The following is a 23,719-nucleotide window of genomic DNA, read 5'->3' on the forward strand; positions in this document are numbered from 1 at the left end:
GGGTCTCTCTAAGTTGCTGAGGTGGCCTTGAACCTGTGATCTTTCTTTCTAGGCTTCCCAAGTGCCAGAATTACAGGGGTGTATCTCTGAGCCCAGCTCAGAGGTGATATTTAAAAACCATTCTGTTTAGTAGACCTCCATGAGTAATAATTTATTTATTGGTGGTACTGGGGGTGGAACCCAGGGGCTTTTCTGCCTCTGGGCTACACTCCCAGACCTATTTGGAAACAGGGTCTCACTAAGTTGCTGAGAGCCTCACTCAGTAGCTGAGGCTGGCTTTGAACCCGTGCGATCCTCCTGTCTCAGCCTCCCAAGCACGGGGATTACAAGCGTGCGCCACCACGCCCGGCTGTGAGTAAAATTTAGCACAGTTTACTCATGATCTCTTTCATCTATGGTCTTCTAGTTTTGGCCCAGATGTTATATTGTTTTATTCCAGAATCAGTCTCTGTCTCTCTTGGTGCTTGGACTTGAACCCAGGGGCACTCTACCTCTGAGCTGTAGCTTCAGTTCTATTTTATGCTTTTATTTTGAAACAAGGTCTCACTAAGTTGCTGAGGCTGATCGTAAACTTGAGATCCTCCTGTCTCAGCCTCCTAAATCCTGGGATTACAGGCATTCACCATCATTTCTGGCTTCTCCAGTATATGTCAATACTTATGTTGCATCTTTCTAATCTTCTGTGCAAAATCAAAGGGAACAATTTACATCATTCAGTTTTGCCTGATATTGAAGCCCGCCAAAATGTAAATTTTCCAGTCAATATCAATGCATTTATTTAAAAAATAAAAGGAAATTGTTTTTCTTTTCCCCATCCAGGCCTCTTGTAAAGTCATAGGATTTAAATTCAGAGTGGAACTGTCTCCTTGAAATTGATTTCACTCAGCTTTTTGTCTACAAATAAGTTTTGAGGGGGGAGAATATTGACCCGAAACTTTCAATTTTGGTTTTGAGCTTTCTAAAGTCATAAAATTGCCTTTCCATTTGACTCTTCAGATGGGTCTTATAATGTGACTTGTCAGAGCCAAAGGAAGGTTTTAGAAGCAGTGGAACTGAGAAAGAAAAACGAAAAAAATCCTACTTACTTAATTGCTATCTTTTCTTAATCAGGGGAGGACTTTTGGTTAAATAGCTCTTTTTTTCCCAAAAAAGATGAAATTTTTCTTTATAATTATGGAAGAAATTGCTTTTAGAGCGATTTAAACAGGCTTAGAGATAAGTGCTTTAGCCATCTTGATGTGATCTGGTGAAAATTTTTATGTGGTTAGATTTTTTTAATTAAATCATGTTATTTAAGGTTGTAATAGCCCTCTTAAATTATTTTCCTTGAGACTTGCATTGTGTTATTTTAAGTTAATAACTCCTCTTGAAGCAAGGCAAAATGTGAGATATTTCTTCTGATGGTTTCTTGCTGCAATTGAACAGAACAAAGCCAAGTTCACTCTTGCTGGAAAGGAAGCAAATCTAACACTTAATAAAAATGGAGATAACAGAAATGAACTTGTAGCCCTGGGATATTCTGACTCTTAACATTAAAGCAGTTGCCTGGGCGATATTAACCCAGTCCCTGGGTTATTTATTCATTTTTCCTTTTACAAGCCAGGGACAGGTCTGCATTCACTGAATCAAAGAAAGCCTGGCTTCGAACCTACGCGATCCTCCTGTCTCTGCCTCCCAAGCATGGGGATTACAAGCGTGCGCCACCACGCCCGGCTAAATTTTTTTTCTAATGTGGAAACAGGGTCTCTTGAGCCAGGGAGGCTGGCTCCAAACCAGTGTGATCCTCCTGTCTCCGCCTCCCAAGCGGGTGGGGTGGTGGGGGGATTACAAGCATGCGCCAGGACGCCAGCAATGGCATATTTTCCCCTGACTGCATTTGCCTGGTTATAGACAGCCTTCAGTAGTTGCTAAAGACAGAATTGCTATCATTGTGCAGAGAGGAATTACCTTAGATTTAATTTATTAACTAGTCCCGTCTACATTGCTTTCTGTTCCATTTGATCTTATCTAGTGGTAGAAGAATCTTTTCAGTCATTTTGGGAGACAGAGAAGTTAGGGTTAAGGCCATGGTTACATGTATGTTTAAACAATGATAAAATGGGTTTTTAAAAAATCCCCATGTAGGGACCTTCTGGAATCCTCAGTAGAGTGTTCTGTACTTTTCCAAGGTTCAGACAGGAGGGACTTCTTCCCTCCCTCCCTCCCTCCCTCCTTTTCTGGTACTAGAGATTGAACCCCTGGGCCTTCTATCTCTGAGCTTCACCCCCAGCCCTATTTTATTTTATTTTTTATTTTTTATTTTTTGGAGGTACAGGGGGTGGAACCTAGAGGCTTTCTACCTCTGGGCTATACTCCCAGACCTTTTTTATATTTTATTTGGAAACAGGGACTCACTAAGTTGCTGAGAGCCTCACTAAGTAGCTGAGGCCATCTTCGAACCTGTGCGATCCTCCTGTCTCAGCCTCCCAAGCGTGGGGATTACAAGCATGCGCCACCACGCCCGGCTTGCCGTATTTTATTTTTAATTTTGAAACAGGGTTTTGCTCTGTTGCGCAGGTCTCACTAAATTGCTGACGATGTCCTCAAACCTTGATCTTCCTGTCTCATCCTCCCAAGTACTAGATTACAGGCCTGGGCCACCACTCCCGGCTTTGACCATTCTTACTTTGGGTGAATGAGGCCAAGGTGAAGTTCCTACAAAACGATACCAAAACTGGTTGAATGAGCGTATGACCAGGTGAATATACATAGCAGCCTCAGTACTTTGCTCTCCAAATTGTGCTTCTAGGACTCTTAGGGAATATTTTTCCTGACACCTCCATACCATTAGAGGAAAGCTTCTGTTTTCTCCTGCTTTCCTCCAGTCTTTTCCCTACCCAGAAGAGCCATTTTTTAAAGGCAGGCATTGGTAAAAATGCTCTAAACTTAGAGTATGGTGATGGTCGCACAGCTTTGTAATTGCACTGCAGACCAGTGCAGGTCTTCTAAAGATGTCCTCCAGGAGACCACACGGGCTGCCACCTCCGCGTGCTTTATTGCCTCCCCACCTGGCTGTGGGTCTTGTGGGATCTTCCCCTCTGCATCCTTCATTTCCCCTCTACCCCCTGCTCCCAGGCTTGGCCTCCTGATTCCACGACTTTCTCCCTGCTCGCCGCTCCCCAGGCCTGAGTGCTGCACGTCCCCACCAAGCCTCTCTACCTGATTATCCCCAGTATTTCCCCTCCCTACTCACCATGGCTCTGGAGCTGCTTCACCATGAATCCAAGTGAAGCTTGGAGCAAGCAGGCGGCTGTGTTGATGCTTGATGCAGTGCCCTGCAGAGAACACACTCCCTAGAAACTCATTTTGGCCAAGAGGATACTATGGGTCTCCTTAAGCAAACAGTAAGCATGGCGGTAGAAGAGATGCAATGCTGACTAGAAGCACAGAGCTCTGGGAACAGTCAGCTGTGGGCCTCGGAGTCATCGGCCAGCCGGAATTCAAAGACCTCTTTGTGGGTTTACTAGATGAGATATTTGGAGCCAGGTCCACCTGCACTGTGTTGCTCAAATGAACTTGTAGCCTACAGTAGTCTCTGCAGTCTCCACATTTGAGAATTATCTTGGTGGGTGTTACTGTGAAAGTTACTGTCTTAGTCTGTTTTCTCTGGCTACAATTAAGCACCACAGATTGGGAGATTTGTGAAGAAGAGAGGTTTACTTAGTTGACATTTCTAGGTGCTGAGAAGTGCACAGGCAAGATAGTGATATCTGGTGAGGGCTTTCTTGCTAAATCCTAATACGTGAAGTGGGAAGACCGAGAGAGCACGTCAGAGACAGTCAGCTTTCCCAGCGCCTCGCCTTTGACAGCCTGCCCCCCCACCATGGAGTACTGCACTCAGCGGGGCTTCGCCCTCTGCCCACTCACCTCTCTGCCCCTCCTGTAAATACCATAGGCGTTTGAACTTGGGGCCCAGTTGCCAGCATATGAAATTTGGGGGACACGTTCACAGCCTAAAATTTACTTTTCTCTGCGCGAGTAGCCAGTCTGATCTCGTCTGCTGGTCTCATCTTTTCCAGGCTCGGGAATCACCTGCCGGCTGCTGGCACAGTTTTCTAGAGTTTTTACATTGGCTGAGGTTTTCAAATGGCTGTCCAGCCTTATTTAAATAATTTCTGTTTACTGATTTTATTTCAGTATTTCACAGGGGATATGTGTATGTATGTGACTTGACTACATAAAAGGCTTATGTTAAATTACTTCTTAAAAGTAAAATGTACTAAGCAGTCACAGTTAACACATTTTTGGGGAGGTGATTCTGAGGATTAAAACCAGGGGCATTCTACCTCTGGGTTATATTTCTAGTCCTTTGTGTTTTTTATTTTGAGACCGGTTCATGCTAAATCACCAAGTGTTGGCCTTGAACCTGCGATCCTCCTGTCTAACCTTCTGGGATTACAAGTGTGTGCCACCTTGCCTGGCACAATTTACATTTAAAGGAATTTGAAAGAAGAGAATATATTATTCAATATATAGCCTTCTTATTTCTCTCCTTAATGAAAGTTGTAATGCTGTTTATTTCTTCCTTTGATGGAAGTGGCTTTCTTTTTCATAGACAAAAACCAATGTTTGTATAGTTGTAATTGGATATTTTCAACAAAATCACTATACATTTTCTTGCTAGTACTGTTGGGAAGAGGCTTTTATCTTAGACAATTACCACTGGCAGCAAGAAGAGCCTGCACAACTTTCTTCTTTTGAATTTGTTCTGTTTTTAGTTGTCTGAGGCTTCTTGTAGAAACTTGCCCATTTGTGATCTTTATCTACCTTTGACTGAGTAGTGTAGCTGTTAATTCAAATACTTTCTTTTTTTTCTTTCTTTCTTTTTTCTTTTTGGTATTGGGGCTTAAACCCAGGAGACTCCTTTTTCCTCAGTATACATTCCAGCACTTTTTAAAATTTTGAAATAAGGCTGGACGTGGTGGCGCACGCTTGTAATCCCAGCATTCGGGAGGCTGAGACCTGAGGATCGCGGTTCGCGGACAGCCTCAGCTACTTAGTGAGGCCCTCTGCAACTCAGTCAGACCCGGTTTCAAAATAAAAAGAATAAAAAATAGGGCAGGGGTGTAGCTCAGAGGTTGAATGCCCCTGGGTTCCATCTCCAGGCCCGCAAAATAACAACAAAAATAAAAAAAAAAAATTTTTTTTTTTTTTTTTGAAATAAGGTGTTGCTAACTTGCTGAGAGTCTGGCCGATGCTAGTCTTGAACCCATGAGCCTCTTTCCTCAGCCTCCCAGTTTCTGGGGTTACAGGAATGCACCACAGAGCCTGGCCTTGAAGACTTTTTAAGATATATAAAAAAATTATTTTTGTGGGGAGTAGTTTCAGGGTTGAAGATATATATAACTCAGTGGTAGAGCTTGTGTGGCATGTGTGAGGCCTTGGGTTTATCCCAGGAATTTGGCAGGCTTGGAGGTGGGGATAGTTTCAGTATAGTGTTAAATGTGTAAGCTTAAGTATAATATTTGGCTCAGGGGTATGTGTTCTTGGGCAAGTGGCATATCTTTCCTGCATAATTATACCTAAACTATAATATTATTGGAAAAATTACAGGAAACAGTATATTGATCCCAGTTTCCCCCTTATGCTGCAGGGGCATTCTGCCTCTGGGATATACCTCCGGTCATGTTTTATTTTGTATTTGGAAACATGGTCTGAGAGTCTGGCTAAGTTGCTGAGGCTGGGGTTGAACCTGCCATCCTCCTATCTCAGCTTTCCAAGTAATGGGAATATAGGTGTGTGCTACCACTCCCAGCTTGATCATCCTTTTAATAGTGTCTGCTAATAGGGCGTAATAAACTTACTAAATAACTTATGTTATTTAGTAATGTTTTGTGCTAGACTATGAAGGCAAACTCCACTCTAGACTATTTAAGAAATATAAATGATGAACTGGATGTGGTGGCATATGTCTGTAATCTCAGTATTTGAGAGGCTAAGACAGAAGGATTACAGGTTCAATGCCGGCCTCAGCGACTTAGCCAGACCCTGTTTTGAAATAAAAAATAAAACAGGCTGGGGATGTAGCTCGCTGGTAGAGACTTGGCTGGTCTGTGGGAGGCCCAGGGCTCAATTCTCAGGGCCACAGAGAAATAGAAAAATAGAAACATAGATGCTGGAGTTCTACCCTGGGTTTTCCTTGTTGACATCTGACTAAATGGGTGTACACAAACGCGCACACGCGCACACACACACACGCGCGCGCGCGCACACACACACACACACACACACACACACACACACACAGGCAGTGGGCAATACAAAACGCGGGACTGTGTTTGGCATGGTGGTCACCAGTGTGTCTTTTCTGGGCTGTGTTTGCCATTTTGTGGATAATTAAGGAGTCAAGGAGACCCCACAGTCCTAAAACCAGAAGTATAAGTCTGTAGCCTTAGATATTTCTGCAACACTACCCACAGTGAATCCCCCATTCTCCTATTATAGAATGAAGAAAATTGATTTTTGTGAACAGTATTAAAATGGAATGGAAGCTCGGCGTGGTGAGCCATGCTTGTAATCCTGGTATTTGGGAGTCTGAGACAGGAAGATGACAGGGTCTCATCCAGCCTCAGCTACTTAGTGAGGCCTTCTGCAATTTAGTGAGACTGTTTTTAAAAAATAAAAAGGCAAATGAGGATGGGGGTGTAGCTTAGAGGTAGGATCCCCTGGATTCAATCTCCAGTACCACAAAAAACCAAAACCAAAATGGAATGGAAGAATTGGTTGTTTTTTTTTCTATCTTATATTATAAAGCTCTTTTTTTTTTTTTTGGTACTAATGATTGAACCAAGGGTTTTTTTGCCTCTGAATTTTTCTACTCTACCCTGCCCTGTTTTATTCTTCTTTAGTCTGAATCAAGTTCTTACCAGGTTACTGAGGCTGCCCTCGAACCTGCAATCCTCTGTCTCAACCTCTCAAGTACTAGGATTACAGGCCTGTGCCACCGTGCCTTGCTATTAAGTGTTTGAGCCCAATTTTTCTTTCAAGTGGATGTCTGCAGAAAAGAGTGAATCATAGTGATTTTCAGATACACCTCATTATATATCTGTTTTCCAAATGTACCTTTCTTCAGACCTGTTGGAAAGTGTTTTTTTTTTAATTTTTATATTTCTGGAGTTTTCATTTTATTTATTTATTTTAGTACTGGGATGGAACCCAGGGGCATTCTACCTTCAAGCTATACCCCCAGGCCTATATTTTATTCTTTATTTTGAAACAGAGGCTCACTGAGTTGTAAAGGGCCTCACTAGTGGCCGAAAATGGATATCCTCCTGTATCAGCCTCCAGGATGCTGGGATTATAAGCATGTGCCACCATGCCCAGCTACTGGAAGTTTTTTTTTTTTTTTTTTTTTTTTTTTTTTTTGGTGGTACTGGGGATGGAACCCTTCTGCCTCCGGGCTACACTCCCAGACCTATTTTATATTTTATTTGGAAACAGGGATCTCTTAAGCCAGCGCGGCTGGCTTCGAACTAGCGTGATCCTCCTGTCTCTGCCTCCCAAGCGCTGGGATTACAATTGTGCGCCACCACACCCGGCTGTTACTGGATTTTTTAAAGCAAGACAGAGTTAACAGCAGAGGGGTAGCTCCGATTTTTGTTTTTTCCTTTTTAGTCCTTTTTTTTTTTTTCTTAAGAAATTGTATTGTGCCTTTGGGTGGGTATTATTTTCAAGGAGAATAATGAAGAGAACTTTGGTTTTTTCTTTTCCTGGCCATTCCCCTTTCCAGGTCTTCTTTGGGTTTCTTTTACCGCTCAGGATACAACATTGCTGTGTGATCCTTTTTCTCTTGGGTTGCCTTTGAGTTTTAATAATTTATTCCAGTTACAAAATTGTGGCTCTATATTAGGCCTCTTTATCACTTTAGAGGATGAAAAGGTGTTTTCCTGGAGTTGGGACAAGAGGTATATTTGAATATGATAAAATAGGCAATCTACTGTGATGCCATCTATTGTGTGTGAGGTCAGCTTCCTATCACAGACACCAGGAGGGGCCGTTGGTGATACAGTAGGTGCTGAGGAACACACTTCTTGATTCTGCTTTTTGGGGACACGCATCAAATATATTTCACTACAATTAATTGAAATACAGGCACAAAGGAAATGAAAGGCTGGTGGGAATACTTAATTACTTTTAACTATAATTTGATACTTTTGCCTATTGCAGGCATAAAAAAAGATAAAGATATAGTCATTTCAGAGTATTGTGTGGGATTTAATGTTCCTAAATGCTCTTTTAAATTTTGTGAAAATTGCACTTGCTGCGGAATTCTCCATCCTTCAGGGATCTTTACTTTGTTTGTTGTAGTCCTTCCTTCCTTCCTTCCTTCCTTCCTTCCTTCCTTCCTTCCTTCCTTCCTTCTGTGTTCTGTCTCTACTACACTCTCAGCCCTGTTTTATTTTTTATTTTATTTTTATTTTATTTCATTTTTAACAAGTCTGGGGATGGAACTCCAGGGGCATTCAACTTCTTAGCTACACCCCCTGCTCTATTTTCTATTCTTCTCTCTCTCTCTCTCTCTTCTTTCTTTCTTTCTTTCTTTCTTTCTTTCTTTCTTTCTTCCTTCTTTTTTCTTTCTTTCTCCTTCCTTCCTTCCTTTCCCTCCCTCCCTTCCTTCCTTTCCTTTTTTTGTGTTTTTGCAGTACTCGGGGTGAAACCCAGGGACATTCTAGGGGCATTCTACCTTCGAGCTACATCCCGAGCCCTATTTTTTTAGTTTTTATTTTTTGAAACAGAGTCTCACTGAGTTGCTAAGGTCCCCACTAAGGAGCTGAGGCTGTCCACGAACCATGATCCTCAGGTCTCAATCTCCCGAATGCTGGGACTACAGGTGTGTACCACCACGCCCAGCTTATTTTTTATTTTAAAACAGGGTCTCGCTAAGTTGCTGAGGCTGGCCTTGAACCTTTGATTCTCCTATCTCAGCCTCCAAAGTACTGGGATCCCAGGCGTGAGCCACTGTGCGTGGCTGTCATGGCTTTACTCATATGGCATGTGGGCTCAGTGATCCTTGCTTCTTTCTGGTAGTAAACCATAAGAAGAGACATATTTGTCTAGAGCATTACTTAGGTGTAGTGTACCAAGAGGAGTGGGGCTCTTGAAGGAAATGGCCGTCTGTAAATTAGCTCAGGGGAGTTACACAGCTTCAGCTTTATTATTTATTTATTGGTAGTCTTGGAGTTCCTGGAAACCCTTCTCCGGGGTACACTCCCAGACCTATTTTATATTTTTATTTGGAAACAGGGTCTCTTTAGCCAGCGTGGCTGGCTTCGAACCAGCGCGATCCTCCTGTCTCCACCTCCCAAGCGCGGGGATTACAAGCGTGCGCCACCACGCCCGGCGAGTTACACAGCTTTAAATCTCACCTTTCTTCCCCAGTCACAAGTACTGATTACAGCATCCTAAAGATAGAGTTCAGGCAGATGGGTTACACATCTGCTTTTATATTCCCGGAATAAAAACATTTATTCTTATAAACTATGTTTAATAGCTCTGGGAAATTAAATAATGCACACAGGAAACAGTTCCGTTGATATCTTCAGTAGTATGAAGATCTGAGGATATTTTTGTAGGTATATCCTATATTTGTGCCTTTGGGTCTGGAAACGCTTTTCTTTTTCCCTCTGGGCTGGAAATGAGGTGGGCTGGGTAGAAGTCCTGAGCGGAGATGGAGCTTATGAAAATACTTGCCACTCATGCGGGCTGCCTGGTAATCAAGTTGACTTCGGGGTTCTCTTGCTGGGTGAGGCGTAAGCCGCCCTTACTAGTTAAGGCAACTGATTTTAAAATCTCTACTTTCAGCTGGGGCGTGGTGACGCAGGCCTGTAATCCCCAAGCTTGGGAGGCGGAGACAGGAGGATCGCAGAGGTTTGAAGCCAGCCGCGCTGGCTTAAGAGACCCTGTTTCCAAATGAAAAAACATATAAAATAGGTCTGGGAGTGTAGCCCGGAGGAGAAGGGCATCCAGGAACCCCAGTACCACCCCCCCCAAAAAAAAAATCTCTACTTGCAACTTGTCAACTTGTCAGAAGGGAGACACAAAAATCCTCCTGGAGGTGGGAGGGAATACCGGCTCCTCTTCACTAAGGCCCTTTCCTTACTCCACTGTCTGCATGGACCATGGAAAATGAAAATTTGACCTTCTGGTGCTCACGTTTGTCACTCATCTGGGCTGAGTGGGTTGGTTAAGATCGTACTAATGTTGACTTTTGAGAGATAGTATACACCTGTGTATCTCTTCCTCTTCTTTTTATTGTCATTGCTGGGGTGGGAGAGTTTACTGGGCATTGAACCCAGGGCATTCTACCTCCAGGCTACACCACCAGCCATATTTTATTTTTTATTTGAAACAGTCTCCTTAGGTTACTGAGACTCTCCCTACATTGCTGAGGCTGGCCTTGACCTGGCAGTCCTCCTGTCTCAGCCTCCTAAGTACTTTCCATTACGAATGACTTCAGCCCCATAAACCATGGGGCTTGGTGCTGCAGAACTTGGTAGGACACGTTTGCACAACGCCATCTTTCCCCCCTCATTATTCACACCATAACCATAGGCAGATTTATACTTATATTGTCTGATCTGAAGAGTAAAGCTACATATTTTCATAAGCATGCCGCATTTTAATTATGTAATTAAGTTGCTGACATAAGCAGGTATGCACTTTTGCATTAAGGTAAGGATCCGTAAAGGCATGCATTTGCATAATTTAATTTTCTGCACAGAAGATATTGAAAATCAATAGCATGATTCATAGCCATACCATATCATTGCCATGCCGCTACTGGTTGGCTATTTGAGCTCGGAAGAGTACAAAGAGTATTAGAATCGATTGAATTTGGTGTGCTGACTCTGAAGCTTTACTTGGGAACCACAGAACTGTTTCTATTTGCAAATCCCTGCTTCTTGCTAATAAAATATTAAGTTGCCTCACATACTCTATATACATTTTTTGACTGCTATTCAAGTAATAGTTAATTTTTTTTAAATAAAAGCACCTTCTTATTGATTGTACTGCATTAAGAGAGGAGAACTTAAACATTTTGTTTTCTCTTAATTACTGCAAGTACATAAACAATTATGTTTTTTTAGGGCGGGGGTGGAATAAGAATCACACATAACTGACAGATGTGATGAAAGGGCTAACTCAACATAGTCACCCTTAGTGAGTAGTTTATCTGTTGGAAAAAAAAAAGCCTGGTGCCAAGTGATAAAAGTCCTTGGCCACCTGCTCCCTTCCTCATGCCTTGTAGGACTCAGGCTCATTCCTGTCCTGCTTCAGATGCCTCAAGAGATGCACAGGAGCTCAAAGGAGAGGTAGTGAGGGAGGAGAGGGTGTGTGGTCAAGGCTAATGTAAACACACACACATGCACGCCGATGGACAATACAGCAACCACCTGCCAGAACACAGATGCCATCTGCCCTTCTGTCATGCATGCATTCATTCATTCATTCTCACATGCATGCATTCATTCACTGGCCATTCATCCATACATTCACTCATGTGTACATTCATTTATGCATACTAGCATTCATTCATCTACTCATCATTCATTCATTCTTTTTTTTGCTCCCTGTCTATGAATACATACCATGTTTTCTTTTCTTCTTCTTTTATTTTTTTTCTTGGTGTTACTGAGGATGGAACCCTCCTACCTCTGGGCTACACTCCCAGACCTATTTTTATATGTTTTATTTGGACACAGGGTCTCTTAAGCCAGCGAGGCTGGCTTCAAGTCTGTGTGATCCTCCTGTCTCAGCCTCCCATGGTATGAATACATACCATGCTTGGAGCGCTGCTGCGGATCCTGGCTTGGCAGTAGCCTAAGAGTACACATGCTCCGTCTTTCCTTGGATCTCTGCCCTTCATAAGCAGGTTCTCCTGTTCATCTGCCTGCAGTGTACACATTGAAATGGAACGGTGGTGAGGAAGTAACCCATCTCCCTGGCATGGCCTAGCCCTCCCTCAATTGCTGTGGTTAGCTGGGCTGCGTTCAGCACTACCACGCCTCTCATTTTGTTCCAAGAGATGTGTCTTTTGACTGGCCTTTCTGCTGCGTGACTCAGGTCCCTGGTCCTCCTCATAGGACACGTGTCCTCGGTGGTGAAGGTGTCTGATCTGTGGGGTACTGATCCATGATGTGCGACGTCAAGGGAGGGCTTTGGTGGTAACCTCTCATTTCTTGAGCTTGACTGGGCTTTGTGGATTTGCTCTTTCATGGATAGTTTGCTGGACTTGGGGAGTTGGGAGGAGAGGCCCTCAGGCTGATGGCCTTAGCCAGAGCTTGAAGTTGCCAGAGCTTACTGGAGACAGCACTGGGCTTGCCCACTCTGCTTTCCCAGCAGGAAAAGAAAGCAGCCCTGATACTGCTCCAGGCAGAGACCTTCTAGGGGCCTGTGTCCCCATGAGCCATTCACTGAACTCAGAGCTTCTGGGACATTAAAAGTTCCCTCTTTCCAGGAGAAAAAGGGGGACTAGAGGTGGGGATTTGAATCTGTGTTCTATCTTTTGATCTGAGCATAGGTAGGTGTTAATATCCTCCAAGCAAACTTCCTTCCTTCCTTCCTTCCTTCCTTCCTTCCTTCCTTCCTTCCTTCCTTCCTTCCTTCCACCCTTCCTTCCACCCTTCCTTCCACCCTTCCCTTTCTGCAGACTTTCTACACAAGCTCTCCAGTGAGAACTCTGTTCTTGCTCAGTTCCCAATTGGTTTGTGTGGACTTTGAAATTGGTACTGCACTCTTGTTACTTCTGTAGCCAGCCATTTTCTTTCTGTTTGGCCAGCCCTTCATTTGTGTGAAGATATCGGCTGTGGAGTTATAGACTGAAGGGAGTCAGAATGGCAGAGATAAATGGGACCTGGTTCCCACTTAGTTGGGAACTTTGGTGGTTCTCTTCTTACCCTTGGCCTCAGAATAGAGTTACCTGCTGCAAGGTGCAATGTACAAATGTTCTCAGCTAGCATGGGCAATACATTAAGAAAATCACCTGGAAGATTCCATTCCATTCCCTCCCCTCCCCCTCCCTCCCTCCCTTCCCTCCTTTCCTTCTTACCCTACCTATAACTACCCCACCCAGACCAATAAAACCTGGATTTTCTAGTGAGGTCTAGGGCACAGTTGGTTTTGTTTTTTCTCCAAAGCTGCCGGGGTTGACAATAGGCCTCTTTTCCAGCAATGGTCCTTCATGGTTGGGGAGACTGATGCTCAGAAGTTGCAGTGAGTGTTTATGAGGCACCAGGCAGCGACAGTGGAGCATCTTTTGCATGAAGGAGACAGAGAAAGCAGCTTTCACAGGTTATTGGTTCATGTACCTATAAAATCACAGGTAGGGCTGGCTTCAAATTGGCTTTGTCCAGGGCTAAATGTTGCCAACAGAACTAATCTTTAGGCTGCTTCCTCTGGCTTGGTTCTTTTTATTTTATTTATCTATATTTTTGCGTTCCTTCGTTCATCTCTAACTGAGTCCTTAGCCTCCCTCTTGAGGCTGTGGGGGTGGTGGTGCTCAAATACCTTCAAACAGAAGAATTTCTGACTTGCCAGCTGTGGTGATGAACATCTCTAATTCTATACTTGGGAGGCTGACTTAGAAGGTTTGAGGCTGGACTCAGCAATATGGGGAGAACTTCAGCAACTTAAGAAGACCCTATTTCAAAATAAAAAGGCCTGGGGGTATAGCTGGGAGGTAGAATGCCTCTGGCTTTAATCCCCAGCACCCCCCACCTCCCCAAAATGTTACCTTGGGCTGATAGTCTCCATGCCAGAACCTATCACTGGAGCCAGAAGATGGTATATATGATTGACTATTTTGGAAGTGATGGCAGGTGGTTCTCCTACACATGGTACTGAATTAGGTAGAAAGGGGTATGAAAGTTGCAAAAATAGAAACTGCAGTAAATTCCCACTACTTTAAAAAATCGCTTGGACCAATGAAATTCAGAAAAGTTTATGAGCAAAAAAAATGATTTGCAAATTAAGCAGGTTCTGGAAATTTCAACCAAGGTGACTGTATAGAAATTATGCAAAAATGAAGGTGCATCTTAGAAAAGAGCTTAACTGGCCACAGCTCAGTCAATCAGCCAGTCAGGTGGTGACCCTTAACCAGTTAGTTGTGTGCTACCTGATCAGTAAATTTGCTACAGGGAATTCAGCACCCAACCACAGTTTAGCTGTAGTGCTTAAAACTCATTCGTGTGGCCTGTTTTGCCCAGGATAGGTGCTCAGTTCAAATTTATGCCACCTATAAAATATTACTTAATAGTTTTTAGCATTTATAAAGCATTGTATCAGTGTGTGATGACACACACCTGTAATCCCAGTGCTTGGTGAGGCCCTGTCTCTAAATGACTTGGTGAGGCCCTGTCTCTAAATAAAAATTAAAAGGGCCTGATTGGTATCTCAGTGGTGCAGTGCCCCAGGTTCAGTTTCCTCTCTATCCCCCCTAAAAAAGCATTGTGTCTTGACACAAAAACAAAGGATTATTTAGCATTCATTATTTGTAGCCTATTAAATACATAAATGAAAAAGTTTCTCATATACATAGAAAATAAATAAGCCTACCAATTATTTGGTTTGCTTTTGTGGAGGGAGTAAATAAATTAGGAGATGGAGAATTAACCTCCAGAATCTTGAAATAATCAGCTTCCTGGTCTCTTGAGTATCTCATCTGCAAACTGTTAAGTTGGGTCCTGCACTCATGTGACTTTGTGTCACATGACCTCTGCAGGGCAAGGGAGGGGCTGAAACCCCCGCGAGAATTGGGCGTTCCCGCGAGTAAACCCTCCTCTCGCGAGATGCATACCTTGAAAAGGAGAGCCCGCGTCCTCAAGCTTCGGACAGGCGCGCGGGCCCCACGGTGCCTCGCCCTGATCCCCGGGAGAGCCGTGCCATTAAAACTTTACATGCCATGTGTACCGGACCTCTCTCGTGTTTTTCACACTCCGCCGTACGCACATTATTTTTATTTTACTCGCATTTAATTTTTTATTTTACTTATCACAAACTTGTAGAATGGATTGGGTGAATGGTACCTAAACTTTTATTGTACTCTACAAATGCACAGCAACTTAGATTTTGACTCTGATGAATCAACAGGATGAATGAGCAGATAGAGCTGGTGACAGGTTGACATTATAAAGTGTGTTTGGCACTCACTAGATCCCATGCTCCTCTCAAGGTTAGGCTGTCCTCTGGATCTGTATGGTCCCCAAGAGCTCAGGTGTGGAAGGCTTGGTCGCCACTGTGGCAGGGTTCAGAGGTGGTGCTTTCAGGCAGGGATTGCATCATGTGGGGCCTGGTTTCATTAGTGGATTACTTTATTTGTTGGCTATTTGAATGCATTTACTGGTGGTAATTGTAGGGAGTTGGGTCATGGTCTGAGGAAGTATATCACTAGGGGTATGGTCTTGAGGACTTCCCCCATCTCTTTTTGCTTCCTGGCTGTCATGGCTGAGTAGATTTTCATACCCTATCACCATGATGTTTTGTCTTGGAGCTGGCCAACATGGATCGAGTCCTCTGAAATTATGAGGCAACATGAACGTTCCCCCTCTGAACTGTTCTTGTTCGGTATCTTGATCACATTAAGAAAAGCTGAATAGCATAGGGCTCATCTCTACAGAATAGTCTTGTTTAAGCATCACTTGTGTTAAAGGTAGTCTTTGCATTTGAACTGTAAGCCTGAAGTACTTTAATTTTTCCTCATGATTGTCACTTTCTCATTGAAGCCAATAACTTCATGATGCTATTAATTTGGAATAGGGGATGTGTGGCATTTTCCTGCTGACAACTTCATCATAAATATACAATTCTTTTAATCATTTTTTAAGCACTTGATTTTGTTTGGGTGCATTTGAATATTGGTATAATCAGGCGGTGTGTATTGTTGGTGTGTAATTCTGTTTCATTTGGATTCTGGGCACCTGTGGGGTTTATCTTCTCACTCTTCTGTGCCTTCAGGTGTGGGCTTGTGACAAGAGAAATTTGCATTTATGAAGAGGGTGGGAGAAGGGCTTTGAAGACTGGAGCAGACAGCTGGGAGCTCTCCATAATGGTGTCGCGTGTTTTTGTCTTTTACTTGGCAGATTGGAATCATTTTGTTTTCAAAAATACATCACGAAGCAGTATTTCTTTTCTGAGTTTTGTTGACCTTGGAGGACTTTGTTTTCTGTCCTCAGTACACAGGTGACCTGATGGTGTGGAAGCCTGGGTGCTAACTTCCGGAGCTCCCCAGGGGTCACATTGTGCTGCCTTTGAGGAGCAGAGGCCCTGGCTTTGGCTCTGTGATGCTTAAGTTCTGTAACTTGATCTGCCTTATGCTTATGTGTGTCCTGGGACCATGGGGATCTGTGAGCCTTAACTCATCATTTGTAAAACAGAATGAGTCCTAGCACTATGATGATCAAATAGGCCTGGGGGCCTTTACACTGAGAATGCAGGCTTATTCATGTAGGGAGAACCCAAAACACAGGTTTCAGTCCTACCAGCTTGTCAGAGGACTTTGGGCAAGCAAAAGTTACTTCACTTCTCCACCTACTCTTTCATTTTTGTGGTACTGTGGATTGAAACTAGGCTGCTCTGCCACTGAGCTACATACCCCAGACCTTTTTAAAAGTTTATTTTGAACCGGGCATGGTGGCGCACGCTTGTAATCCCAGCGCTTGCGAGGTTGAGACAGGAGGATCACGCAGGTTCAAATCCAGCCTCAGCTACTTAGTGAGGCCCCCTGCAACTCAGTGAGACCTTGTTTCAAAATAAAGAATAAAAAACAGGGCAGGGGGTGTAACTTGGATGTCAAATGCCCCTGGGCTTCATCCCCAGACCCGCTCAATAAATAAATAAATAAATAAATGAATAAACAAAGAAACAAAGTACTTAGTGCGCTCCTTGGTACTAAGGCTCATTGAAAGCTATTTGTAATTTGAATAGTAGTCAGGATAATCTCTGGATTTTTCTGTAGTCGTCATTTTCTGTACAACAAGGAGGGCCGGTGTGTGCAGCCGGGTGAGGACTTTGTCTCACTGTGGTCTCCTTTTCTTGCAGCGTTGACTGAAGGCTACGTCGGGGCCCTGCAGGACAGCAAACAGAGCAGCTCTGTGCAGATCCGCAGGCGGAAGGCTTCGGGCGACCCATACTGGGCTTACTCTGGTAAGTTGAGCTTTTCTGGTTGGGATCGTAGGCCAGTTAACATCCCATTAAACTGGAAAATATACTTTTAATCACTGTCATACCTGAGTCCTATCCAGACTTTTTGTAGTTCATGAAAAGTTGAAATATGCCAGCTTGTTTTCCCCCCCTCTAGTCTGTTAAGTACCTTAATGGATCTTTCCCACCTGCTTTGCTTTCCCTCTGAATTTGCATTTATTTATGAATTTTCCTTTGCCTTGTTAATAGTTATTGTACCAAACTGGTAACTTTCTGAGACACAGACCATCCTCCCCCCCTCCCCCCCAGGCTTTCAGAGATCAAAAAATAAAACACTTGTCTCGAGTTGCTCAAATGGCTGCTGAATATGACCAGGCCTTGGATATTTTATGTTCTAATCGGAGAAAGACAATTTTAGTTTCAAGTCAGATCTTGTTTGTGAAATTTATGGTACTTCTGTACACTGCAGTTCTCTAAATTTTTATTTTTGCATTTAGCCTTGAGCCAGTGAAGTAAGAGAGCATCGTTACAACTATGTTGAACATTACATTGGAAATAATTTTTTTTAACATTTCAAGGGCAAGAAAATGGAGACCTACAACAATGTAGAGGCCTTTCTGGAACATGCTTCCCACAACCACCCAAACTATGACAGGTGGATTGTTATTTCTAAAAGGTTTGAAGCTCAAAAAAACATAGTGGATTGTGGCTAATTACGGAGGAACACTTGAAGAAGATAGACCTCGTTGGAAATAACTTTGACACTGAGAAATTCAAATTCCTCTACAGAAGGATTTGGAGGCTTGGAATATTAGTTTTAGTCATAAATCTATGCATTATGCAATGTTGTTGCATATAGAACCAAAAGATATTCTTTTCATAGACATGCTCTGGTTTTAAATTCTAAATTTCCACCTGCAAATCCTGTTAAATTTATGTCAGTGTGAAATTTATAGGTCTGATCTTTAATTATACCTTATCTATTGGCTTTTTGCATCGTTTTGTCTATTGATAAATCTCCTGCTCCTCCTGGGATAATGGCCTATCTGTTTTGTTTTGCTGCTAATAGATAGTGATTCTGAAGTCCTCCATCACACTCAGTGCTTTCTGATTAGAATTATCTAATTATGCCCTTTTTGTTACCATTTCTGATAAATGAAGGAAATTGGGAGATGAAGGCCAAAATTACGTGTATATTGCTTCTTGCCAAGAAACCCAAAGAAAATTTATTATTTTGTACTCTGTGCCTCTGATATCAGTCAGGAAGAGGCATAAAGTGGCCTGCTATTTACAGTTCATCAATTTAGAATAATAATGCTGTTAGCCAGGAAATTGGAAGTTACATCCCATCAGCATCTCCAATCGCAAATGGCAGTAAAGAAATGAAAGGCTTAAAACTTCTCCCATTACTCGGTTAAGAATGGATGCCAGCGGTGCCTGCTTGGGGACGGACTGATGCTTGATGGCCTGTCCTCTGTTGGGTGTTTCTGTTGGAACTCATGGAGCCCATTGTGTATGGATTTAGCTGCTGTCTGTGTCAGTGGAATGAGTGACTAATTGTAGAGGGTTAGGGGCTGGCACAGTGTTTCTGCAAAGATCCAGGTAGGAAACATCAACATTTTCAGACCCTGTGGTCTCTATTTTAGCCACTCAACTGAGCCATTGTAGCATAAAAGCAGCCATAAGTATTACTGGTCAGATGGGCTATATTCTCCTAAACCTTTAGGACACTGGAATTGAGTTTTATATAGTTTTCATGTATTAGGAAATACTTTTCTCCTTTACCATTTAGCAATATGCAAAAGTCTCCTTCCTTTACAGATCGTGCAAAAGTAGGGTGTCTGTGCAGAGCTTAGTATTTTGGATAGAGATCTTTTGACTTAGAATGCCAAGAGACTCCCATTTGTCTCTTAAAGGAAAAGGTTTACCAACTACTGCTCACATTACTGTAGCTAGGGATTTTGAGCAGTTCTTAGTCTGACCTGATGTAGAAGTATTCAGTGATTGGGAAGACATCTTTCATTCTCTGCATGTACCCTGAGCTGCAGCATCCCTGACCAGCCTTCTAGGTGGCACTGAGTTTGATTCTGGTGATCTGGTTTTTGGAAAGGACTTGGCAGGAGGGAAGATAAGCGAAGTGGGCGGCATTTCGGGATGGACAGGGGAGACCAGCAGGTTTGGGTGTTGTGGATGCCTGCGTCCCGCGCCTGATGGCATGTGTGTGGGGTGACGTTTGGTAACGTATGTTTGCTTCTTTATTCCAGTGGTATCTCACTCCGTACTGGAGAGGTGATGTGGCTTTGAGCATGGATGGCTTGTTTATAGGATATCATTATGACTGTTGTTCATTTATATTAGTGTAACTCTTCACTTTCCATTTTAGGACTAGCTAAGTTCATTTTTCTTTCATTACTTTAGATAATAAAGACACCCTCTTTATATATGAAATGTTAAAATACTTGGGTTTTATAGGCTTATCAAACAATTCCTTTGCGAACACCAACAACTTTAGGACTATTGATTGAGAAACCTGTTCTGTTTGCAGTCGAGAATGGGTTACCTCTCTGGTTCTTTACTCTTTTTATACAAAGGTGTCAGAATATATGAGTTTAACATGGAAGCATCGTCCATAAAAGGTATGAAGTGTAACAGGAGCTCTTGTTAACTGTTAGCAATAGCAAGGTAATATCAAGATTGATTTATATCTTTAGGTTTCTTTTCCTTATGCCAACATAGAGAGGAAGAAAAGAGAATGACCTTTTAAATGTATTTCATGCAGAATTACACCAGAAAAAATATAAGCGTTTGAGTATCTGACTGGGGATATTAAAACAATTTCTCTTCTGTTGAATTTACCCAGCTGTGATGTAGGTATTTTTCTGTGTTATTTGAGGTGTTGACAACTCATGAATTTTGGAGTTTGCTTAGAACCTCTGCAATTACTATATGAAAAGTAACACATGTTGGGCAGGTCACAGTTGCAGGAAAGAGAAATGAGAAACAAATCTGGAACCAGTCCAAGTGGAAATCTGGGGTATTTTTCAAAGCTACCTGTTTACCCTCCTCCCTCTCAAATACTGGGAGAAAAACAGGTTGTTGTCCTCCCCCAATTTTTTTCTGCATTTAGTAGTCTTTACTTCATGTTCTTTCTGTGTATAAAGACTTTTTACAAATCAAGACAAATAGGAAATCTCGCAGTGTTAGAGGAATCTAAAATTAAAACATGTGAGGATCAAAATTACTTGCAAAAGCTCTGGCATTGGGCTAGGGGAAGGCTGAACAGTGCCATTGAGAGAGGTCTTCTTCCTTGGCCAACGCCCTTTCTAACTGCCCTCGGGTGGACGACTTGATGAACTGTCAAGTGAAGATAAACAGGTGCAGTTCTTAGGGTGACTCTGAGGATTAGAGGAACTATGTGCAAGCAGTTGGTATAATTTTTGGCTTCTGCTGTGAAGCAGGGGATGTATTGCCCATCAGGCTCTTAATTCTATGCCACCCAACTACACAGTCATAAATATAATAAAACCACACTGCTGGGTATTGTAGCACACACCTAAGGCCCAGTACTTGGGAGGCTGAGAAAGGAGGATCACAGTTTCGAGGCCAGTCTGAGCAACTTAGCAAGATTCTGTCTGGGGAGTAAAATTAGGGCTGGGAGTCTGGCTTTGAGGCAGAAGGCCCTTGAGTTCAATCAAATAAAACCTAAAAAATATTTTGTTTTACACAGACATGCACTAGGGTGTGTAGAGGCGTGATTTGATTTGATTCTATTTTTTGTGTGTCTGCTGGGTATTGAACCGAGGGGCAGTCTACTTCCAAGCCACACCCCCAGCCCTATTTTAGCTTTTACTTTGAAACAGGGTCTCACCAGGTTGAGAGTCTCACTACTTGCTGAGGCTTCCCTTGAACTTGTGGATCCTTCTACCCCAGCCTTCCAAGTGCTGGGATGGCAGGCCTGTGCACCATGCCTGCACTGGGACAAAATGGGTCGAGCAAAATTAAGATAGCAAGAAGTGTCTTTGCTTACGCGCTCACCATAAGTGTGGGGCTCCTGCCGTGAACTTTAGATAAGAGTAGTGGGTGATTGACAAAAGCTTTCTCTGTTGGAAACCTGTAAGTAATGAGCTCCCCTCCAAGAACATAAGATATAATTAAATTCCTTAAAATTACATTTCCATACCTGTTTTTAAGAGTGTGTGTAGAGGGTAAATCGAAATACGCATGACTGCTGACATCTGCTTTTGTTCTTAGAAGATTGAAAGGCACGTAGAACCCAGCAGGTTTAATGTTAATATTGTCGTCTAATTTGCTCCTCTCCTAATGCCTCCTACAAGGTCTCTTCAGGGAGTCCTTTCCTCAGAGATGTGCTCTTCCCAATAGGCACCCTCTGATCTGCTGGAACCAGGACGCCGGAGAGGAATTGGCCTTGGACCCACTGTAGCTAGGAGAGCGCCTCCGCCTCCGTGCTCAGCCTGGACCAGTTTCTCTCTCGGGGGCCTGGTCTCCTCTTTGATCTTTTACAGTTAATTCCCACTTTCTCTACACATTCTTATTAATCTGATTACAGTTTGAAAGTGAGAAGTATTTATTTGTTCACTGCACTTCTTAACTGCATATTGTATGCCAGGTGTCATGCTCTAATAAAAGCAGCCGGAGATGATGTTGGCAGATCCCTGCCTTTAAAAATGGATAGGGCTGGGTGGGGTGGCGCATGCTCAGACCGGAGGATCGTGGTTCGCGGACAGCCTCAGCTACTTAGTGAGGCCCTCCACAACTCAGTGAGACCCGGTTTCAAAATAAAGAATAAAAAATTGGATAGGGGGTGTAGCTCAGAGGTCAAATGCCCCTGGGTTCCATCCCCAGACCTGCAAAAAAAAAAAAAAAAGGGCCAGGCAGGGTGGTATATGTCTATAATCTAAGTACTGGGAGGTGGAGACAGGAGAATTGCAGGTTAGAGGCCAGTCACCCTGATTTAGCAAGACCCTCTGCAAACTTAGCGAGATCTTATTTCAAAACAAAAAGTCAAAAGGAATGGGGGTGTAGTTCCGAGGCAGAATTTGTTTGTACATATTTCTTATGTTCTTTTAACTGTGTGTTCTTTGAATAAAACCTTTGTGTGTAATTAATCTTTGTATATCCCTATTCATAAGAGTTTTGGGAGAGGACAGCCGCAAGGTAGGTTACCAGTTGTAGAACAAACTGCCTTCCCACAGGTATTCTTTTTCCTTTGTACATGATCTGTGGGTACAGGGATAGAGCGGGTGAAAAAACACACATATGGTCACACAACAATCAAGGGCTTGTGTAGAAAGGATAAAAACACTTTGCCATATGTGTAAAATAACGAGAGCAGGTTTTGATACTTGGCCATGCTTGGGCTTTTTTTTTTTTTTTAAATAAATCTATTACTCAACTTTTTTTTTTTTTCATCTTTTACCCACCAAACGCGAATCCTTTCTATTCTTCTAGTTTCTTGTCATCTTCTCTCTGGAAATGAATTCATGAGTGTTTGTGAAGTTAATGGATACTGATATATAAGAGGACATGAATACCTCCATTGGTAACAAGCCTGTTAGGAAAAAGAAAGCATTCAGTGCTGTTTTGGGGTGACAGTGATTTCACTTGTGACTGATGGGGCTTTTGAAATGTGGGTAAATGACAGCTGCAGTATTTGGAGTTTATTATTTACTTTTTTTTTTTTTTTTGGTGGTACTGGGGTTCCTGGAAGCCCTTCTACCTCAGGGCTACACTCCTAGACCTATTTTTATATTTTTATTTGGAAACAAAGTCTCTTAAGCCAGTGCGGCTGGCTTCGAACCAGCACAATCCTCCTGTCTCCTGCTCCCAAGCGCGGGGATTACAAGCGTGCGCCACCACGCCCGGCTTATTTTTTTTTTTTTTTTTTTTTTTTGTGGTACTGGGGATGGAACCCAGGGCTTTTCTACCTCTGGGCTATACTCCCAGAACTATTTCATACTTTATTTGGAAACAGGGTCTCACTAAGTTGCTGAGAGCCTCACTCAGCTGAGGCTGGCTTTAAACCTGTGTGATCCTCCTGTCTCAGCCTCCCAAGCGCTGGGATTACAAGTGTGCGTCACCACGCATGATGTATTATTTACTTTTTTATTTTAGTACTTGAGATTGAACCCCGGCATATCATGTCCTAGGTGTATATGTGTGTGTGTGTGTATGTTTTACATTATATTTTGGCACTGGGGATTGAATCCAGGGGCACATTACCACTGAAGTGTGTGTGTGTGTGTGTGTGTGTGTGTGTGTGTGTGTGTGTGTGTATACACGCGTGCATGTGCTGGGGGTTGGACCCAGGGGTATTCTACCTCTGAGCTACATCCCCAGCCCTATTTTCATTCTTTATTTTGAAACGGGGCCTCACAGAGCGGCTGAGGCTGGCCGTGAACGGCACCCTCCTGACTCAGCACCAAGCACGGGGCTCCCCAGCGTGCCCCACGCCTGTCTTGGGGGCACCTTTCTATCATTACTTCAGGACTTCATTTCTAAATTCACAACTATTAGCATAAAAGTC

General features: G+C 43.0%; 1 protein-coding gene across 2 annotated transcripts in view; it reads left to right on the forward strand.

Moving 5' to 3' along the window:
- PTPRG (protein tyrosine phosphatase receptor type G) overlaps positions 1 to 23,719 on the forward strand; it is a gene marked incomplete at both ends in the record, with an annotated part of 780,672 nt that overhangs the window by 177,992 nt on the left and 578,961 nt on the right. For both annotated transcript variants that reach the window (XM_080714880.1, XM_080714881.1), the window contains one exon: positions 17,074 to 17,178. In XM_080714880.1, the coding sequence (XP_080571006.1) occupies positions 17,074 to 17,178 (105 nt within the window). The remainder of the gene's footprint in view (positions 1 to 17,073; positions 17,179 to 23,719) is intronic.

This window comes from Muscardinus avellanarius, assembly GCF_963383645.1.
Source record: "Muscardinus avellanarius genome assembly, chromosome: 18".
Classification (NCBI taxonomy): domain Eukaryota; kingdom Metazoa; phylum Chordata; class Mammalia; order Rodentia; family Gliridae; genus Muscardinus; species Muscardinus avellanarius.